This window comes from Poecile atricapillus, chromosome 4 (assembly GCF_030490865.1).
Source record: "Poecile atricapillus isolate bPoeAtr1 chromosome 4, bPoeAtr1.hap1, whole genome shotgun sequence".
NCBI lineage: Eukaryota > Metazoa > Chordata > Aves > Passeriformes > Paridae > Poecile > Poecile atricapillus.
This window is the reverse complement of record NC_081252.1, coordinates 15,832,302-15,854,943: the sequence shown is the minus strand read 5'-3', so window position 1 is coordinate 15,854,943 and position 22,642 is coordinate 15,832,302. Positions and strand designations below refer to the sequence as shown.

The window sequence follows — 22,642 nt, the reverse complement described above, 5'->3', positions numbered from 1 at the left end:
GTTTCTTCTACAAAACTACTATTTATTTTCATCAATTCAAAGTGAGAAAGATGTTAATTGAGAATTACTGAATGTACAGGAACTACATCTGGCTCCAGAAATTCCTGAACTGGAAATAGCTGGAGGCAGGGAGGGTATCTTGTGTCTCTAGGTTATCTACTTATGGCTTTCCTTGGAGACAAGATAGTAGAGAGTCAGTTGAAGGATTTGGTCTAACTCAGTACCATTCTTTGATTCTGATTCTGTACGTCATCCAGATTAGTGGGACTTGAAGAAATGACATTTCTGTTTAGAGAACAATATTGATTCATGACTGATTTTTTTCTATTTGTTGCCTCTGTTGTGTGGGTTTGATTAGGGTTTTTTTGTATGAGAAAATGGTGGAGGTTGTGAATATATTTTGTTGGAACTTCCAAGGTAGATGTTGGTTTTAGGAATATTGAAGTCTAGATCAATTTGTCAAGAGTATTTGCAAGTGATTCTATAGTATATCTAGACAGCATTTTCACATTTATTATTCTCATATATTAACACAATATAAAACCAAACCCCACCCAACACTAATAGAGCTATTGAAGTCAAACATACCGTGGAGGGCATTTTTTTAGCCATTTTTTGGGTTTTTAGGTTTTTTTAAAGAATTGAGGGGAAAGAGCAGAACTGCAGGTGCATATGCAAGAAAGGACGACATGTAGGATATTGGAAAGAGTTTGCACTCACAGGAAGTTTGATCTGATAAACAATTACTCGTCTTTTTTCCTGCACTTGCAACTTTCTCTTCTCATCCAGCATCACTTCCACTTTCCTGCTGACACCTGGCACTGGTTCCAGGTTTTGTCAGTCCCACTCTTTTTACTGAATTCCCGATTTCTTTTATTGGAAAATTTTAGCTCTCCTTTCATACTGTCAGCCTATTTCCTCAACCTATCAGACTTCTTGCCCAGCATGCCCCGTGACTGGGCTTAGTGTAGCTTAAGGCTCTCTGTGTCGCCTGGAGACAGACTGGATTTCTCATATGGGTACCTGTGCAGAAGTGTCAGGAAACCTGATAACATCAACAGTGCCTGCACTCCTTTCCCTGCTGTGTTCTAGCACAGAACTACCCCTAGAATAGAATGTATTCCATATACATACATATTAGTACATGTGTATTTACTGTTGTAAAGCTTTCTTGTACTTCCTGTTTCTTGTTGTTTATCGTTTATCAAGCCTTCAAAATGATTAAATTGAAAAAAATACCCCTCTTAAGCCTGTAGGCATGGAAGCATGCTGGCATTCATCTGAAATTTAAATCTTAGGATAGGAAACTTGCAGCCCTTCAGTTCTAAGTTCTAAGATGCTTACTGAGTGAGTGGGAATAAGTAGTGTATTTCAGAGCCTTATCACTATTCTATCTATACCTCAAGAGACTGAATTTACATCTCAAATTCAGTTATTTATAATTCTGGAGAGTTTGCTAGTTGTTTGCATGTAAACAAATTGCATTCTAAATAAAAAAGAGAATAAAAGCAATTGAAATTAAGCAAAATTAAGAAAGCTGTAATTCTTACTCTTGAGGTAATACACATCATATGCCTATGCTACAAAGAAAGATATAAATAGAAATACTGTTAGTAAATGGCAGAGATATGCTTTTATCTATGTTCAACAGCGAATGAAAATAAAACCAGAGTATTCAGTCTTTTATTATTTTTTTATTCTACTTTCAGAGGAAGCAATGTGAAGGATATTGCATGGAATAAAAAGCACAGAGTTCTTCATATTTGAAAATGAAAATGTCAAAAAGACATTCTATATAGAGAGAAAATATATAGAGAATAGCTTCTAAAATAGGTTTTCTCTTTTTTAACTGCTGCAATTCATGTGGATTTTGTTTGGGGTTTTTTTTTTTTTTTATGCCACTCATGATCACTAGCTAAGTACAGGAAGGATTAGTTTATGAAACTTCCACTCATTTTAATAACAGGTTTTTATAAAAGCCAATTCTAGTCCTGCATTCTTGTTGTTTGGGTGCTTTTACATATAAGCCTTCTAGAATTATGTTCTAGACAACTTGTTATAGTTAGAAATTAATTATTGTTGTAACTGGAAAGGAAGATACTTCTGAGATTTTAATGGAATCGTATGCCTTCAGTAGTTCTGTTTATAAGGAAAACATCAAGTACAATGCAACTTTTATTGACAATTTTAAGCTTTAGTAATACTGCATATTGGAATTTGTATTCTTTGGGAAAAAATCCCAGGCTTTTTTTCCAAGTTTGGAAATGATATTTTCTTCCTAAACCCATGGAGGTATGATTTAAACATTTAAAAAAACTTAAAACACACTTGAGATTATACCCATCTGAAAATTCAGACCTGAATCAGAGACCTGAAAATTCAGCTAGTACCTGGAGAGGAGTTTAATAATTCTAGCAATGAAAAAATCACAACTTTGGATCCATATTTTTAGTGTTCTTTCTCCCTTGCTGCAATGCTCATGTGTTTTCTGGGGTTTGCTTTTTACTTTATGATGGTGGTGGTGACAGGGGGGAGATGAAAGAGATTCTTCAGTTATGTATTTCCATTAGGTTCTCACAGATTAATGTTTATTTTTCAGTGTAATAGATTCTGAGTGTGAATTTAAGAGCTGTTCTTGGAGAAAAATCCTTTGATAAACTTCTTAGGAAATAGATATAAAAAAAGTAAAATAAAGAACAGAGTCTTTTGTGTCTGGGTCATCATAATTTAAAATGTCCCAGTAATATGCACCAGCCTTCTTCCTACTGATCAGGGGGCACAACAGAAAAAAACATACCCAATGCAAAATTATCATCTGGTTTGGCAGTTTTCTATTTAAGGCCAGACCTGAATTAGCCCTTTGTTTCCTGAACTCTCCAACATTTGAAAATTTTCATTCCCTGCCTTGTTAATGGGAGATGATTGGTGCCATGTATCAGCTTTGTGAATTGACAGAAACTGTTAGAATTATCAATGAGACTGATTTCATTGATTACCAGAATCTCAGCAAAAAGAGAAGGAAAAGAGGAAAATATGCATTACCACATATTTTAATCAAGTGATGTAATAAGGCCAAACACTTGGTGAAAGTTGACCATATGCACATGGAGATGCTTCTTTCTGTAGTTAAATATGCGTGGTAAGGATCCTTAAACTCTAAAAGTGTGTGGAAAAATGTTTGAACATTGAGATATTTTGGATAGTAGTAGTAAAGAAAAATTGTTTGTTTTCATATGTCAGAGATTTCAAGCATCTCTTTGGCTTATTTCATAACACTAAGTCAGAATTTAGTTTTTGAAAGTAAAATAACTAAATAACTAAAGGTAAAATGACTCTAAAAAGGCTTCCAGTTTTTCATCAAAGACTAATGATGAAAGACATCTCAGTTGAGTGATAGGAATACAGATCAATACAATCGCTTAAACATTGCTCCTTTCTTTGAGTTGACAGCAATGGGTTTATTATCAGTTTATTTAAATCTCTGTTCTTCTTTTAGGCCTTTCCTAAGGGATTTCTGTTAAAAAACCTGATTGCTTAGACGAGACAGTTTGTGTACCTTTCATTTTTCATTCTCTATAAATCAGCCTACATAAACATTAATGGTGTCGGGGAGTTGTGAATTGAAATGTCTATTAGCAGCTGTCATTTTGACAGCAGCAGTTACCCCACAGCACATGGGGAATGCATTCCTCTGAGTTATAGACTACTCAGTGGCAGATCAATGGGAGCCTGCTGGAAGGCAGTTTTTCCAGAAGGCAGAAAGAAAGGTACCAGTGGAGGATTTGGACGGCTCTTCAAAGTCATTCCAAGTTAGGATGCTGTGAACATGTGTGTTAAATGACAATCATTTGTCTCCAAGTAAGCTTATCAAAGTAGTCAAATAGAACTTTTTCTTCATCAGCTTTTCCCTTATTTGCTCTTTCTGGAAAATAATAGCAGGGTAAAACAGATAAAAATAAGATGGAAAGGAGAAATTTCCCACCTTTATTATACAGCATCATTGTAAGATCTGAACAGAAATGTAGCCAACATGTGAAAACTGTAAAATAAAAGACATGATGGGTTTTAAGCATAATCTTCCAAAATACCAAGAAATGTGATTTTCTTATGTCATGTTGTAATAGTGATCTGAAAAGTGTGTGTGTTACATATGTGACAGGCCTGTTACATTTATTTCTATGGAGTGGCAGTGTCTTGACCACATCAATGATCAAGGTAACTCTAATATGGTCAAAGGTCAAATTTCCTTTAATGCAGAAACATAACTTCTATTTGTGTTAATAATTTGTATGTGCATATCAAGGGGAAGATGCAGCTGAACTCTGAGTCCTGTGCAATTTATTGGAATTGTGAGTGGTTCTAGCAGGTGGTAAACTATGGTGGTGAGTGTATTAAGTTCATTGTCCATTTGTGCATTCTGTTTTTCCTAACTTCACCTTAAAGGTAAGAAAATATAGTCTAATTTACATTCTCACTACTTTGAAGACCTAAATTTCCTTTTCAAAGATTACCTACTGTGTTGGTAGAATGTGATTTATTGATGTACTAGTAATACTTTGTCCTCCACAAACTGGTATAAAAATGAAGTAAAAATGAAATGGTTTTAGTAGAATTTTAATGGTTCTAAAATTAATTTTGTAAGCAAGGGGAAAAATAAATATATTAATTTTTGCAGGTTATTGTAATAAATTTTCAGTCATATAACCACAGTAAAGCAATGATGCTATTTTTCCTCTTTGCAGTGTTGAGAAACCCAGTCTGTAAGTTATATAGATTCCCTACTTCTGACAACAAGTGGATGCGGATCCGGGAACAGATGGCTGAGACTACCCTCTCTTTCCATGTTCCTAAAGAACTAATAAATCTGCACATAAAGGAGGACATGAGAAGGTAAGGGAAAAGCAGCAGGAATAGTAAGTACTAAATTTTATTTTTTTTGAATCATGTGAATGATGAGCTAAAAAAATATTAATTTGGAGTTTGAAATGGGCACTTTCTGGCTGCTCAGAATTTTCAGTTGTAACTGAACAACATAACTGACTGCTCAGAATTTTTAGGACTCCAGTGACCTCCTAAGTTCTGAGCAATGAAATGTGCTAAAGTGCAGTCATGACTTTAAATCTGTGAACACCAACATTTGGTTAACAATCTAGCACATTAATATAACAAGGAATCAGGAAATGACAGGGATGTGAACAACACTGTGGTGTGTTTGGCTATGTGTCTGGGTAGAGTTAATAACCTAGACAAATATTGTGCAATGGAAAATGACAAATTTGTAGTGAATAAAGGACCAGTGAGGATAAAAAGAACATTCCTCTAGCTAATCTAAATTATTTGGCATAAGAAAAGGATACCAAAGTAATGTTTGTTTGAAATTTTAGTTCATGTTTGGCCTTTTAACCAGGAGAGATGTCTGAGAATCATAACAATATGTATGGCCTGAGAAAAAAGAGAATAGGGAACACAGGTATCCTCAAATCCTTTGCATGTCCAATTTCCCACTGCAGTGATTAAAATAGCAGCCTGTCCTTGAATCCTTGTAAGCTGTGCTGATAAAATCTGGGGAAACCCCCTTATTTTAAGTATTGCAGGGCTACCCTGAAGACAATGCCCTCTTTTTCCAGTGATAATGGATGATGTGAAAGATATTGCCTCCTTCCTCTTGGAAGTTGCTTCACACATAGATGGGCATTTGGTCTCATGCATAAAAGTAACTTTGTGACCTAGTATTGCATCCCAAAGCCATCCTGTGCACTTTCAGGCAATTCCTCTGTTGTGGTTTACAGAGGTTGGTTGTTCTGCAATATGGAGCTTCTTTTCTTTTTTTCTTCACCCCATCTGTTGCTTCTGTGTGATGTTTTTTTGCTGGCAGAACAGCATGTGGGAGACTGGAATCTTGATTTTAATAAAGTCAGTGGACTGATACATACTTATGCATGCTGATGATGGGTTATAAAAATCCTATGAATTGTTATAATACTTTATTTTATTCATTTAGTACTGTATTTAGGCATTTATGGCCTCATCTTGTTTGCGAATACTTATGTGCAAGGTTGCTTTTAGTAAGCAATAAAAATAGATTATGCTGACTCTCACAGTTCTTGCACTTCCCATATTTTCATTTGCCCCAAGGGTAAATGCCTCTTAAATGTTAGAGGATTACTTTAACCACTTTTACTACTACTGCATTATTCTCTCCAAAGGCATAATGCAAGCAATAGCCCTTGTTATTTCGTATTATAGGATTCACCTCCCTGGATAAACTCATAGTAAAAAAATCACCATGGTGGGGTTTTCTCCTCACCAAAATAAAGAAAATATTTGAGAAAGAAACAAATAAAAGTTGCACAAAGATTCAGATAAGTGATTTTTATTTTCCCGATTGCCAATGTGGTTTAGCTGTTCAAGCCTAATTGAAAGTGTAGGTGTGGAAGAAAGAGACAAAGTGATTGATACAGTCTGAGGGAGGAGATAAGACTAACCAAAAGGAGCAACAACACAGAATACTAGGCATATATATAGGGGCATCTGTGTCATCTATCATCATATAAGAGTGTGGGTTGAAGCTTCAGCTTTGTCTGGGCTTCCCTTTTCAAAATAATAGTGAAGATTGTGAAGACTCTTGTGGAGTCCTCACACTTGTAATCTAGTAAAATGTGTGATGAAGATGCTCCTATATTAGGTGTTGAGCTCACAGAAAACATACCCTGCACCATCTTCAAGATACTCTTTTCTGAAGTATTCTTCTCTGTGTCTTTTTTCCCCATTTAGTATAAAAGGATAAATATTTTTGTCTCAGAAGACACTTAACCATACTGAGCTTGTTTAATTTTATTTTTATTGTGGCTTCAATATAGCCAGGTCTGAAGCAATTTCCTATAAAAATATGCAAGTAAGTGTTAATCCTATTCAGTATTCAATATAAATTGTAGTTTAAATTCCCTTTTCTTACAGGTTTTAGGATTACTTATCTCTTGATAAAGCTCCAGTGTTCATTGTTAACCAAACTCTTCCATTTACTGACATGATGCTTTGAAATGTGTGACCTGTAAGGGTATTTAACTTTGGGTTTCAGCATGAAATACTGTTTTTAAAGAAATGCATTAAAGATTTTATCCCTCAAACCTCCCTGGAAGAAATTTCAGTAGGAGCTATATGGTAATTTTTGTTATTCTAGTAAGAGTCATACAGTCTGCTTTGCTGGTTTCTACTTCCTCTTTGAGGTGTTCCAATGAGTCCTTTCTGCTGCTTTTAATATTTCTTTACACAAATCTGGTCCAGATATTTTATGTGTGTCAGGCAAGATTAGCCAAGTGGTTCTTTGAACCTAATGACTATAAAAGTTCTTTGCTTATAATGATTTTTCAGAAAGTTGATCTATATAATTGAGGCTTGCAGTTATAGATGCAACTGGTGTAACTGGATCAGCACAGTAAGAGATTTGGCTGTAAGGAAATTTCATCCATACTTGAATTTGGCCCATGGCATTTGTGATCACAACTGATAAGCAAATTTCAAATATAAATTACTGAATTTAAATCCCCTCTCCAAAATACAAAGCGCACACACAAGTTTTCTCCTGCATCAGAAATGACTGTCCTGTCCCACCAACACTAGGCTTTTTTTTGGAGAAAATCTATGCAGTCTGTATTTTATTTCTTTCATGTAACATTTTGGAATGATGACAACGTTCAGACTGTCTGAAAAATAATTTTTTTTTCTATTTCCTCTTATTACCCAACTTCTGTTGAGGAATGGAGCCCCAGGCATCCATGCCATGTGTTGGAAGTAGGCTTTGATTTTTTTTGACATTTGGATGTTGGTATTTACTTGACTTGTTTTTGAGCAGTGGCATTGCAAAGTGTTGTATTGATAACAGGTGACAGCATTTAATAAAAATGATTTTGGATAAACTTATCATGACTTTTAAAGATATTTAAACCAACCACATTCAAAGAGGTACTGTTACTATGCTTATCCACTTAAGGATTTTCACAACACTGTTTCTTGTAAGTGCCTTGTTTTCAACACTTAAAAAGTTCTCAAACCTGTCAGTAAAATGTAACTCAAATACATAAAAATGAGTGTTTACCTCATCATGCATCAAAAAGGATGTGAAACCTTTCTCTTCTTACTCTCCATCAGTACTGCATAAAGGAATTTAAATATATGTATACACATAAGTGTAGCTTGACATTTGTGAACAGTGTTTAGACAATTGTCCTCATCAGACAAGATCAATTTTAAATCCTGTTAATTTATAAACTAAAGGATAAAATATTGTAATTAATGAATATTGCAGAATTTTCTCTCCTCTTGATTTCACTGTTAGCAGCCAATTATGTGAAGATATTGCCTCTGTGAAAGTCTAAGAAGAGCTGTCATAGGGTTAACACTGAATCATTCAGTGTTAACTGTGGTACATTTAATAGGGAATTCAGATTTTATAATATTTTCTAAATTTTTGATGTATATATTTCATTATTCAAAAATTAATTGTGATCTAAATTTCTAATGTACATATTGCATTAACTGAATGTTCTTAGGGCATCGATTCCTTTTGCTTTTAAAAATGAGATGTACCTCTTCTATCATATACATGAAAAATATCAAAATGAAACTACATGCATAATAAACAAAAAACCCACAGCAGTCAGAAATCAGTCAGATAATAAACATTATTAATAACATATGTGATAATGAATTACTATTAACCACTAAAACACTCTACCAGCATCTGATAGTCCGCGAACAGCCAACAAAATCAAGGAAGGGTTGGACAACCACCTCCAGAAATGATTCTCCAAACCCACTCCAAAATTGACCCAGCTGTCATACCAATAGGGTTCAATTGCCAAGTCAAAAGCAATTCGAACATAATTCAGTACAGAAAACATCTGGATCTGTTGGCAAACATTCCATCCAGGTAAAGTCAAGGCTTGGCCAGGGCCTAGGCTTTAAAATGGAAAGATGTCTCTTAACTCATTTTCAAAACAAGGTTCTTAATAATAGCAGCTATGAGATGCTTAAAGCTCAGCAAACTGTTGAAGTGCATTTGTGGAAAGCAAATGATCAGAAGTCTTAGGCGACAGACCAATAGAACTATCTAGCAGTTGGTTTAATCTGAAGTTTCTCTCAGGGTAACTGACTTTCAGCAATGATACATTTTCCTGGAAATCTGGAAGCACTGAAAAACAATAAAGCTACACTGAATTAGACAAAAGCAAGCCTTCTTAAGCAAGGGAAGGAGTTAAAGAGCAAGAAAACCCCTGTTCAGGAACAGCTGTACAGCTTGTTTAAGGAGATGCATCTGCAGTTAGAAAACAAAAAGATCTCAAATGACACATCTTAAAAGTAATTAAACAAAGAGATGTTAAAGTATACAAGAAGCCGGCTATAAATACAACGACATCCTATAAATAATGCTCATCATAAAAATTCCATAAATTCATATTATACAATGAATATGTCGGCAGTAAGTGTCTGAGAAAGTTAGATAATATTTTCAAAACATTCATGTCTCAATGACAAAAAATGAAACAAGGTAAAAAACTTCTGAACTTCCTATTATTAACAGTCACTATTCTTTTGTGTTACCTATAGAAAATAAAACCAGCAGAGATTGTAACAAATAATAGAACATATGATGAAATCATGTGTAACAGACTGCTTTCCCCTTCATCCACAAGCAGGTGTGCCTAAGTGTTTCATCACAGCTGTCTCAGTCGTAGTCATCCTCATCTCTCTAGGAAAATAACTGTACTTTGCAGTCTAGATAAGTGTCTTCAACAAAACCTGAGACAATTTAAATTAAACAATATTCAAACCTGGTAGAAATTAATTTTGACAGAAGGAAATAACAAAACTTAACCACAAAAGAATGCTAAAGTGATAAAACCTAAGAACACTCAGACCTAAACATAGTGAAACTTAACTCTGCTTCATTCTATCAACACTTAATTTGTATCAAATGAAAGCATAACTCATTCTGACTCTTATTACAAAAAAGACAACTGAAAGTTTGGTATATAACTTCTGAACATAATATAGCAGCAACATGGATTTACTGCAGAGATTACAAAGATGTGACTTCTATACTATAGAAATTATGATTTTACGTAATTTGGCCTTGAGAATAACTCATAATAATTGCAGATACTACTGAAAATACTCATACATAGTACGAATTTTCCTGGTACGGGCTTAAGCTTATTAGGACTTTGAAAGTGCAGTTTTACTAAAGAAAAACCACAACAATGCAAGGTTTGGCAAATTTCCATTCAGCTTTTGTAGCACTTTGCAGAAACATCAGGTCCAATTTTTAATTAAAATCCTAAGTCAAAATAGGTATATATGCTGTCACATGTTTTTATAGCAAAAAGATACACAATGAAATTACCTTATTAAAATTGTGGGAAAAAAAGCACAAATGGGTAATATATGCTTAACTTACCTTTTTCTTCTTGTACAGGAAAGTTTTCCTAGCTAATTATTTTTTAAATCATAAATACCTTCTGTAGATAACATTAATGAGAAGGTCGTTTTATCAGTAGCTGTAAATCATTCAATATTTTGATAATAGGTTTTAAAACTAATTATTGCAAGGTAACTTTTTATTTCTGTTAGTATTTAAACATTTCTAAAGAGGGTTTTTTGACTTTTCTACGGGATCACAGTATTTTCTCTACTAAAACTTTAAATACATCTTTAAAACTCTCCAGTAACTCCTGTCAAAAATCACAGTTGACTAAAAACACAAGGTTAACTTCAACAAAGGTATTTCAATGCATCTTTTAGACATTCTGATGACGGAAGGAGCTCTCCGGCAGGAGAGCTCAGGGGGGCTGAGCTCCACAGGGGGAGCCAAGCCATACAGGGCTCGGGAGGAGGATTGGAGTATTGGCGAGGCTATAAACTGTTCTGCTATGTCAAAATCTCCTCCCTTTAAAGCTTTCTGTCCCACTTCACTCCAATGAACTGATTTTAAACTTCTTCTGGAAAATTCCCTTGGATTAAAATTTGACGGGTCTCTTCCTGGATCCGGTGACCCTGCATCCTGCAAATCTGTCCCTTCTCCCGGGATAAAACGTTTTCCTCGCTGTTGTCCCTGCTCCTTGCCACAATAGAAGCGGCCGGAGGTGGTGCTGTAGGGAGCTGGCACGTCTCGGAGGTTACAAAATGACACAGGTGTCAATACACGGAAGGGATCGCACATGCGCAGTGAAGGACTACAGGCAAAGCAGGTCTCTGTGCACAGGCCGCAACTGGGCATGCGCAATAACGCTGTAGGGCCCCTGCGCGCTGTCTTAACTGCGCTCGTGCGGGTGGGGTGCATTCCTGCGCGGAGCCTTGCTTGGAACAGGGAGAGGAGCCTGCAGGGCTGAGCGAGACACACATGGGATCAGGGGTGGTTACTGGAGCTTTTCCTGCAGCGGCTCCGCTATGGGGGTGCCTCTGCTCTGTGCCCGTTCCAATGCTCCCCAGCCATGCCTTCCTGAGTAGGGGTGAGGGAGCCGATCGAGATCTGGCTCCTCTTCAAAGGCAGAGATATCCTGCCCCTGCATTTCCGTGATCGATTTAAAAGCATGTTCTCCCGGTGTGAGTGTCTGTGTGTGTGAGAGAGAGAGAGAGACAGAGAAGATGACTGCTTCTGTGACGCAGGTCGAATTACAGAGTTCATAGCCTGTGCAGATTGTCCATTAAAGCTCTTAATTACCAAAGGGACAGAAAAAGCAGCGAAAGTAGCCGAACTCCTACGGCATTCCAGAAAAACTTTTTAAGGTCCATACCAAGCAAATTCCACTGCATGTAAATGAGAAAGTCTCTTAACTCTTGCGTAGTTACTGTAGCATAATTACTTCATATCAACTTTTTACATTTGAATAGCCGTACTCAGGATTTGTATGCCCGGGGGGGGGGGAACGAGACTTGCCCCCCGCTGCAATTGTTAACTAGTGGATACCACAGGACCTTTCGTCGGTAACCCTGGTGCTTTTCTCTCTTTGCTTTTAACTGCTATTAGCACTGCAAGGATTGATTTCCACAACGTGCTAAATCCCTTAGTTCACGCCAGAGGATTACTCACAGCCTTTCCCACTCAAGGATATTGAAAACACTCCTGGGGGTGGCAAAAAATCCTCTCCCCTAATTTTTAAGACTTCTGGGTCATATTTAATTGCTCTCTTAGACAGTGTATGCTGGAGGATGTTTAGCATGGCTTGCTGTTCTTTTGACAGAGCCTTCCCCGTTCTCTCCAGCCCCGGCCACTCACCTGTTCCGGTATACTGCTGCAGTGTACTGTGTATTACCTGGAGCTTTTTCTCCTGGAAAGCCTCCCTTCCTGCACTCCGAGTGGAGCTGCCTCCACCTCCCACTGACACAGTCCCGCCCCGGGCCTCCTGCCTTTTCACTCTGCAGGACCCCCCAACACGTTCAAAGGGTCTGGGTCCGCGCGGTGTTTTCATCACGTCACGAGGTCACCAACATGTAGGAGCTCAGGATCTCTGAACAATGAACCAATACGATTTCACAGAAGCCATTTATTGATTACATTACACACTTATTCATACATTCTAAAACTACCGTTCATGGGATCATGCATCTTTTCATTGGTGCCCCTATCCTGTCCATGCGCTCTGCATGCACCCCTCGGGGCACAGGACTGGTTACAATCCAGGTGTTCAACCACCCTCTGTTACCTGGTTCTTGTAGTCCTGTTTTCTTGTTTTTCAACATCTTCTTTCTTATTTTTAGAACAGTTTATGTCTCCGCAACTTTGAGAAATTCCAGATGGTCTGATAATAAACTCTAGATATGGTTTGGCTGGAGCACACCATGGCCCAAACTGTTCAGATACATTGCTACATAACATTACCTAGAATTCAGCAATGCTGAATCTATAAAATGCTAACTTACATTCTGTATTAAGACTGCCCTCTCAGATAAGACCATTTTTTTTTGGCAAGATACACACAGGTTTTAAGATGCCAGAAAATCATTCAGTACCAGTTAGCAAAGGCTTCTAAGATTCCCAGATGTTATATTTGTGCACAGCATGCCCTAAGGAAGTCCTTATTGAGCAAATTTGAGTCTCCCATAATATGCTGAAAAAATGCCGAATTAAAGTGAAACATTTTGTCACTTCTGGTCACTTACGGTATTAGGGTGGCTAAAAAAGCTTTGTACAGTTTTATGATGTTGTTTGTGTCATAGACACCCTCACTCCCTATTTGGAATGATGCATTCTGATTAATAAATTGGGAAAAAAAAGAAAACAGAAACCTGGAAAATGTTTGAATGGTTGAATAATTGTTCAATTAATAATTGAATTATTAATTTTTGCCATATACATGACTCCAAGCTGAAAGAAGGAAATAAAGTTTTAAATATAAACAGTGAAAATAAAATGGGTTTGCTCATATTGTGGAACTGAAGCAATATTGTCTTAAGCTGATTCCACTATATTCTGGCAAAAAATTTCAAAATTTAAAAATAACCAAACAAAAAACCCTTAAAACAATTCTACTATTCAGACACTACTATTTACTACTAGTTACTAAAATATAATTTAGGATAAATGTGTAGATTCCACAGATGTCATTCTAAGTATTACTGAATTCGAGACTCTGCAATTGTCTGCTGCAGGAGAATTACCCTCTGCTATTAAATGCAAATCATACAATTAACCCCAAATGATCATGCTCTTTGAAGATGTTGAGGTTTTGAAAGATAAAGTAGTAAAATACCCAAGGAAGGGAAAGAGTTTAGCAGGGAAAGAGTTTAAGGTAGGAATGCAAGGGAAATGGTCCTAAGGCAGGAAGGGAGAAATGAGTTTAATTTAGCTTATATATTGTCTAAACTTTTGTATAATAAAAAGGGGATGGTGGTAGATAGAAATTAAAAAGGAACTTAAAATTTTGAGCTCTTAGGAACAGTATAAAATCTTACTGTGGCTTTGCAAACCCCAGTCTATTCTCCTCACATATATAGGAAAACAGGCTTCAAAATATTTTTAAATGGATTTGTTGCTTCTTTTTTTTGGTGGGTAGTTTCCTCATGTGGTTCTGGTGGGATTTTTTTGTCTGTGTTGTTCACTTGTTTGGTTTTTTTCTGTTTGTTTATTTATTTCTAAACAATTGTTCAGGGCATACAAAAGGTAAGCACACCCTACCTGAAGTTTTTAATTGCCTGCCAAGTCAGGCTTACCAAAACTTGGAATAATTTTGGAAAATTCTGTAAGAAGACAAAAATGGTAACTGTTCTCAGATGATTCTAAAAGAAAATTATTAGTAATGAAAGAAAAATATGCGTTTTTTGTTGGTTTTTTTTTTTTTTTTTTTTTCCCAGACAGGAATAACTCCTCTTTAATAATTATTTCCCTGTTTTGGGAATAAAGTGAAAAAACTATGATTATTTTATTTCTGGGGGCAATGTTGTATTGCTTGTCTGGAGTTTATTGCCTATATATCACAGAAGCATATCTTGTAGCAAAGAAAAATGAGAGTAATTTTATCTGCTTCTGTTCTTAAAAAAGAAAAAAAAGACAAAATGGTTATCCATACGTTTTAGAGTGAACTTTCTTAAGGAAAGTAATTCTTCTGCTCCTATCCTTAGAAAGAAGCTTCTAAGCTTCCTTTACATATGAGTGATTGAGTCATATCCCAAAGCTTATAGTGTATATTTACTCCAAAGCTCCTGTTTGATAAATATTCATAATTTTTATGCTGTTATAATCTTATACAAGTTTTGCAAATATAAGCTGCAGAAATGTCTCATCTTGTTTTGAATCCTGCTAAGCTCTTTGCTTCTGATGTTTTGTGAAAGTAGATTTCAGAAGCTAATTTTGCTTGGTGGATGGCAGAATCACTTCATTTTTTAGGTTTTGAACTGATCATGTTTGCTTCACTAGGAATTGCATCATTGGATTTTTGAAGCTGTATGTATAAAAAATTGCTACTTGGTCTTCATACAGCATTTTTGGTTTATGTGCTTTTATCATATATTGTCTTAATTATTTCCTCTTCTTTTAATTGCACTGACCTTTTTAAATTCATCTTTCAATCCGTCAGGTTTTGTGCTGTGCCCTTAATGATGCAAGTGGCTATTTCTACTGTTTCCTTTTCTGAGACAGAGTAATCACACTCAAGAGAGTTCTTTGAGGGATTTCCCCCTTTTCACTCCTCTTGCTCTTAGTATCTTCCTGATATTTTGTTTTGTTGTCACTGACCACAGGTTTTCACTGTGCAGTCCTCAGTATTGTCCAGACTGTTGGTGGTGGCTTTGCAGAAACAAGTTCATTAGAAACATTATTTCAGTATTTAGATTTCCTTCAAATAGTTTTACAACATTATGCATACCACTCGTTCAAAGTACTCCTTACTGAAATCAAGGGGATGTATTTTAACACTTATGCTGGTTTCTCATTAATTGATATTTAGTAAGGAGGAAAGAAACCACCTACAGAAATGATTTTCCTGAGAGAAGCTGTGAAGATCTTCCTCTGTGCCTGGAAAAAACACAATAGCTGGCTAGCTCTGAGAATTGACAACCTATTAAACCATTTAGAAGCTGGGTCCGCCTCTGTAAATTCTACATCTTGAAAACAGTCAAGCTGGGGAAATCTCTCTCTTGCTGGCAGCCCTGTAAGGTAACTGAGCTCCCCGGTGGGGCCGGCTTCCCTGTGGCCTGTGTGGCCTGGCAGGGCCGGGCCGGACCTCAACGGTGGCCGGGCGGAGGATGGGAGGCGGTGGGGCCCTGGCCAAAGTTGGGCCAGGCCACAGCTGCGAATATCTTGCTGACACCAAGCCCTGTCCCTGCTGTTGGCCTGCACTGAGCCGGGGTCTGTCCACTGGACTCCGGGAGCGGCTCTGGCCGGGCCAGGCCCCTTCATCTTGGCCCCCCCTCAGCGGCTGCCAGGCAGAGGGAGGGGCCCAGCATGGCCTGAAATCCATCACCTTGGCTGCTTCAGCCACTGCCCATGACCATATGCAGGCCTGGATGAGATATTAACCCTTTCACGGCACAGATGAGACCTGCAGACCTTGATCCTCTCTCAAGGGAAAGAAAAGGATAGAGTAATGACATGTAGAAGACAACCTGAAGACAACAAAGTCAGTAAAGGAGAAGTCAAGTTCCAAATGGAAGGAGAATGAAGAGATGCCCTAGTATTGGGCTTGAACGTTCTTTTGGTAAGGCCCTGGAGATGGACTACGATACACTAAAAAAACCCCTTTAATTCATGAGGAAGTACGAGGGGATGGAGTGTTCAATCTGTAGATGTAAGCAGAGGCAACCATGATTAAGCAAAGCAAATGTTGAAGGAGCTGTGATCCATGAGAAGCTTGAGCAGAGAGGGAGATGAGAGTGATGTAGACCCTTTGCCCCCAGTGAGAGAAGATTTCTGTTCCCAGAGATAAAGGTGATAGCAGAGATAGATAAAGTTGTAATATATGTATTTTTGATATAATTCACGTGTATACTGCACAAAGATAACTCAAGCATAATGCATAAAACATGAGCAACTCGGGGATTGCCACAATGACGACAAAGAACTCAGGATTTTTTGCAAAAGGACAAAGGGGGTGCCAGGAAAGAGATTAATCCACTCAGGTAAGACAAGCCACTAACAATTCGGCTATCACCATGTGATACCAATTCGGTTGACCATGCATCTCAGTGTCAGTCTCGAAAGGAAAAAACAACCACTCAGACTTCATCCCCTTCTGGGAAAAACTCAGCAAAAGTCTACATCTCAAAGACTGCTTCCCAAAAATCCACTCAGACCTCATCTCCTTCCCAGAAAACTCTTCAACAGCAAAAATATGAATATGTAACAACACATCACGGAGGAAGAAACTGAGACGGCATGGCCTCAGGCTGAAAAATCTGTATAAAACTCGGCACTCCAACAAACAGTTTGTCAACTTGGGGGAATCAGTGTGATAGAGGCTGGTTCAGAGTTCACCCAACGTTGACCCTGGGCTCGGCATTGTCTTTAATTGTGGCTGTCCCGAAGTTCCGATTTTGCAAATTTTTCAATAAAATCCTTATTGATAAAATTTGATTGACATATTAATAACAAAGAGAACCTTCGCTTTTGAACAGCTCATCCTTAAAATAATACTCCATAATTGATGTGGCCCATGAATGCAGCAGTAGGAGGACTGTGAAAATGGGAGGAACTTCATGATTGCACATCTTTTACTGGGCAGCTGCTATTCATGGAAATGAAAAGCAATGAGAGAATTGTTTCTTGTGGAGAAGTCTTCATGGCATAGCAAGAGTAAGCTACTCTCCCTACAAGAACTGATAAAAGACTATTGAATAGTTGGTACTGATTTAATATCCCAGGTTTTGTCTCTACGTTGTCAGTTGGGAAAAGAAGTCAGGCAGTGGGAGGAAAAGTGTTCTGAAGGTTTTTATTCTGATTCTTCTTATTCTTTAAGTTCTGTTAATAAAGTTTTTTATTCATACCTTTTAAGTTTGGAGCCTGTTTTGGCCTCCTCCTAATTCATATCTCACAGCAGGAAATGAGTAAATAATTCTAGTAGGTGTACTGGCAATTTTAGCCAGCTCTAAACCCACCACATTATTTGGTGCATTGGCCAGGAAACTCAAGTTGGTGAACCTAAACCACTACAGCACTGAATATGCTTCCTTCAGACTTCTAAGCTGTTGTATCTAAAGTGATAAGCAAGTATTTTTCTGTTACTGTTGTCATTAGAGCACATGCCACAAAGCAGGAGCTGTTTAAGTAGAAATTACCGACACGAGTCATACAGGAAATTAATTGTGCCTCTTTCAGGTCCTTTTACTGGTTTACTATAATCACGTACCTAAGGTATTCTCAGAAATAAAAAAAAGCATGAGTTAGTAAATCAAAGATAGATTATTCATCTGAGCCTTGGGTTCTCAGCCATTTTTTGATAATGGACTTCTTGGAACATAATTAGGCTACCAAAGGAAAAAATGCATGTGAAAACCAGAATGTACCTAACACAGACTTAAAAATTAGCTAATTAGCTAATATTTAAGGTGGAGAATGAGGAATGGGACGGGCTGTTTACATCCACATTCTGTTTAGATACAAATGGGTGAAGATTATGCCAAGGCCACCAAGAAATGTAGCTGATTAATGAAGGCAGAAGACAGTGGAAGCTCAGACATGTTCTTGGATGGAGTTTCTATTGGGCAGTGACGGAAAAGACTGGAGGCAGTTTGAGGAGCTGAATGGCAAGACAAAGACAAACAGCTCTAGACAAAGCTGGGATTTCTTTCTGTAAGATAAGCTTAAGTTGATGCAGAGCACAAGATCTGTCATGCTGTCGTGGTTTTAAAGCATTAGCTAAAAAATCACTAGAAAACTTTTGCTGTGAGATATGGATTAGAAGAAGAGCAAAACAGGCTTAAAACTTAAAAGGAATAAAGAAAGTTTAATAACAAAACTACAAGAATAAGAAACCAGAATAAACCTCCAGAAATCCTTTTTTCCCCACTACCCAACCATTCCTTTGTTCACATGACAACATAGATACAAAAAAAACCAAAAAACACCCTGGTGGTTAAAACAGTCCCAGCTTTGCTATAGTCTTTTCATTAGTCTTTGTAGAGAAAAATAAGTTTTCTTCTGTCAATCTATGGAGTTTCTCACAAGAAAACCATTTTCTCATGGTTTTTCTATTTCTCTGATGCCAGCTGCCTGGAAAACTCTGTCATCAGTATTTTCCTCCCATTTCACACCACTCTGAGGTGTATTCTTGGGCCATGATTCAAGGGGTGTAATTTTAAGGATGAGTTATTCAAAAGCAAAAGTTCTCTTCATCTGTCTCTGTGTGCCTCTCTGGAAACAGAAGTTCTCTCTTTGCCTCTTAAGGGTCGCAAATCTTCATCAACTCTCACTTCTGCTTTTCTGTTCTAGCATCTCATAGGATCACAACTACTTCACCATTTGCTTAGATCCACTCTTTGAAATACTCCATTCCCCCCCAGATACTCTGTCATGAATTAAAGGAGTTTTTTTAGAACACTATTGTCCATCTCCATAGTTTTAGCAAAAGAATATTTCAGCTTATTAAATCATCTCCTTATCTCTCTCCCCCCTCTGAAGCTTAATTCCTTTCTTCACTGTCTTTGATAGTTTGTCTCTTTACATGTTGATCACTTTCTCTTCCCCTCTCTCTGGAAAAAAAAGATTAATCTGCAAGTCTCATCTGGGTAATGAATGAGTTAAAATCTTGCCCAGGCTTTGTAGATGGTTCTGTGATCTCTGCTGGAGCAGTGGCTGGAGCTGTCTGCGATGGAATATTCTTCATGTCTGCTCTGGAGAGTGGGGTCACTGTCTCAGCCCACCACAAGTCAAGAGCTTCTTTCTTTCCTTACTCGACAGTCTCTGGTGAAAGCCAGCAGCAGCAGAAACTGCAGCTGAGCCAGGACCGGCCTGGCCCAGCAGCCCCACTGTACAAGGCCCAGCGAGCCCTCTAAGGGGTTCAGCCCCTCTCAGAAATGGCCTGTTATTGGTCAGGAGAAAAAACTCCCAGCAGCCTCCAGCAGCCTTAACTTCCTTAGGTGTTTCTCTTTGTTTCTTAAATGCTAATCCATCACACATGCTGATGAGAGCAATTATCTGGAAAAGACTTTGAAAGACGATTTAGAGTGGGGGAATAAGATGATAAATAGCCCTATTTTAGCAGCACAATTTGCTCTATGCTTCCTGTTCAGTTGGCAAGCTATTCAAAATTCCAAGGATGCATTGAAAAGTTAGATCAGTAATTGATTTTCCCTATCTAGAACCAGTATCTATTATAAAGATTAATTTTTTGTATCACAATTGTTGTTTGATACAATTATTGGTTGAAGCGTGTTTTTAAAGTTTTTGAATGAAATAAGTTATCATTAAAGTATTAAAATATTATTAAAATAGATTAAAGATTTCTAAAATTTGAGTATTAATATGAACTATAAACTTTCAGAGGTGAAAATATTATGTTTTCTCCTCTCTACTTTTAGAAAAGGCCTTTCATGTAATAATAAATCTTGGTACTATGGAGTATTGTTGATGAAGTTTAGATATAGAAAAAACAACTCTTCTTTCGTTCATAACTCAGAATTGTATTGAGCCAACAACAGCAGTAACAAACTGCAAAAAAACCACAATATATGAATACTATTTAAATCATCTATTCTGATTCTGTAATTCCATTAGAAAAAAATAATAAAGATACAAAGTGTGCAACTTTAGAGGCTATTTTCTGAGGAAGTATCTGTCATATAATCATGTTTTCTAATGGTTTTGATTTTGCTCTATTTTAAAATGAAAATAAGTACAGAAAATGTACTCTTTAAAGTTTCCATGCTGCATATGCTCTAGATTGCTGTAGCACTGTACTCTTACTTTAAGCATTGTTGATGTGTCTTTTTTTGTGACATATTGAAGGCTGAATTTTTACTTCAGTGATTTGTACATGTTTCTGAGAAGAAAAAAATACCAACCTTGTCACCAGTAATGGGAGCACGATTAGATATTTCTTGAAAACCTATTAAAATTAATATTGAGGGATTTGAGTTTCCACTCCACATTTCTATTGGTGTCAGTGGAGTTAACTCATAGGCACCTGGTTAAACAAGTTTTGGGTTTGGTTGGATGTTTTAATCTGAGATAAAACATTTCTATTCCTGCTGTTTTTTAACTTCAGTTTGAGACCAACCGCCCCAGACATGAGCTTAGATAGAGGCAGGGATATAGTTCTTGGATAGAGTACTGTATTCCTATACAGAAGGAGTAGTAAAGTTTTGGAAGCCAGCCAGGTCCACTATTAAATCAGACACCATAAATATTTAGGACCAAAATATTATCACTATACATAAACAAAATTGCATACCCTGACAAATTTTGCACGCTTCTCTGGGAGGGAAGCCCTAAGATTTTCATTTAAAGGGACACCTCATGTTAAGGTGCTAAAAAATGGCAAGGAAGATGGTCATTAAGAATGTTGGATTTATCATTTCATGGCAGATTATTCTTATGCTACAACATTGCTAGTTTGTATTGATGGAGGAAAGATGAGTTGGTTCAGCTTCAGGAGCAATTAAATGGCAAAAAGTAATCATGTCATTAACATAAACTCTCAACAAGTTGTAATCTTTGTTTCCATGTTGATATTTTCAAGGACAAGTATAAGTTAAATGCTTTCCTTCTAGTGCAATTTGTTTGGTTTTGATTGTCATCTACACCAGGAGCAGAGTTATGCTTATGGAGCTTATTCTAACATTGTTCACACTAATTCAAAGCTAATAATGATGGGGAAAACATCACTGTACCAATGTGTGGCTATTCTGTTTAAGAAATAATTTTGAGATGTTTTGATTTATGGTCAGATCTGCTGCTCACATAAGTGAACTCTATGTTCCTGTGCTGCAGGCTTACTGGTCTTTTACTCCCTCTTTCTACCCTTTCTCCCCCGTTTTCCTTTTTCCTCCATAATTTTTCTGTATGGAAAAGTTGTCCTCTGGAAGCCTTTTTGGATATTTCTAAGAATTGCAGTGAAACACTCTTGATGCTCCAAGGAAAATGAGGAAAACTGGTTGTTTCAGTTTTCAAGGAAAACTGAAAAAAACCCCAACTTTTCCTTAAAAGCAGGTCCCACAGTTTGGCTTTGGGATAAATACAGGAGAAACTTTCTTTACAAGAGGGAAAAACAAACAGAAAGCACAGGGTACTAAGCCTGTTTGTTCAGGAAATTCAAATAATCTCTATTTCACTCAGGTCAGCTCTCAAGAGTGTACAGGAAAATGGATAATTTACTAAAGGGTTTCCTTTTAGATTTCCAGTGACATGTTTGGTTACCATAACACTGCTGTTTTGACCTGATGAATGATGTAAGGTGGACATGACATTTTAAGGGACTGGTGTTGGGGGTTTTTGTGTGTGTATATTTTGTTTTGAATCCTGAAGAAATGTGGTGAGGGCTGGTGTGTTGGTTAAACTGACTTGTAGAAACACTGCTAGAAATATGTTTATGAAGCATATATAACGGTATCCAAAGCGTAGCATATCAAAACAACTATACTGAAAGTTTTGGGGGAAGAGCAAACTTTGTATTCTTTCCAATTTAATATTTCTTCATAAAAAGTTACTTGTTCTGAGCACAACTATCTGGAGCCTGGAAACCTTCTTTCCTCCATGGAAGAAATAGTATTTCTGTTTGAAGGTTACTTCAGTACTGAAGGCATTTATACCAGATGAGTTTGAACACAAAAATTACTGGATTATCTACTGACATTCTTTATTTTGTACTTGTAAAACAGAGATAAAAAGCAGATCTTACAAGCATTCTGAAAGCATTTTATTTCAATTCGGAGATCTTCCTAGTGTTTTGTAACAAACTTGTTTTAGATTAATTTGGATGAATCTTAATGGATTAATGAATTAACTACTGCCTTCTCTTTTTGCCTTTTGGTACAGGAATCAGGAACTTAAAGACCTGGGAGAACTTGCTCCTCACTGGGACAACATGCGCAAAAGTGTAATTGCTCACTGTGATCAGATGTTGAGCGTGTACCAGGACACTCTTGCAGAGCTTGGGAAGCATACAGGTAGTAATCTGTGTTTTTTTTTCAAGCAGCCTCCTTTCTGGAACAGTTA

At 37.1% G+C, this 22,642-nt stretch overlaps 1 protein-coding gene across 1 annotated transcript in view; it reads left to right on the top strand.

Annotated features, from left to right (window-relative positions):
• INPP4B (inositol polyphosphate-4-phosphatase type II B) overlaps nucleotides 1-22,642 on the top strand; it is a 309,603-nt gene that overhangs the window by 190,106 nt on the left and 96,855 nt on the right. Inside the window, exons 12-13 of the mRNA XM_058837251.1 lie at nucleotides 4,743-4,890; nucleotides 22,463-22,593. Of these exons, the coding sequence (XP_058693234.1) occupies nucleotides 4,743-4,890; nucleotides 22,463-22,593 (279 nt within the window). The remainder of the gene's footprint in view (nucleotides 1-4,742; nucleotides 4,891-22,462; nucleotides 22,594-22,642) is intronic.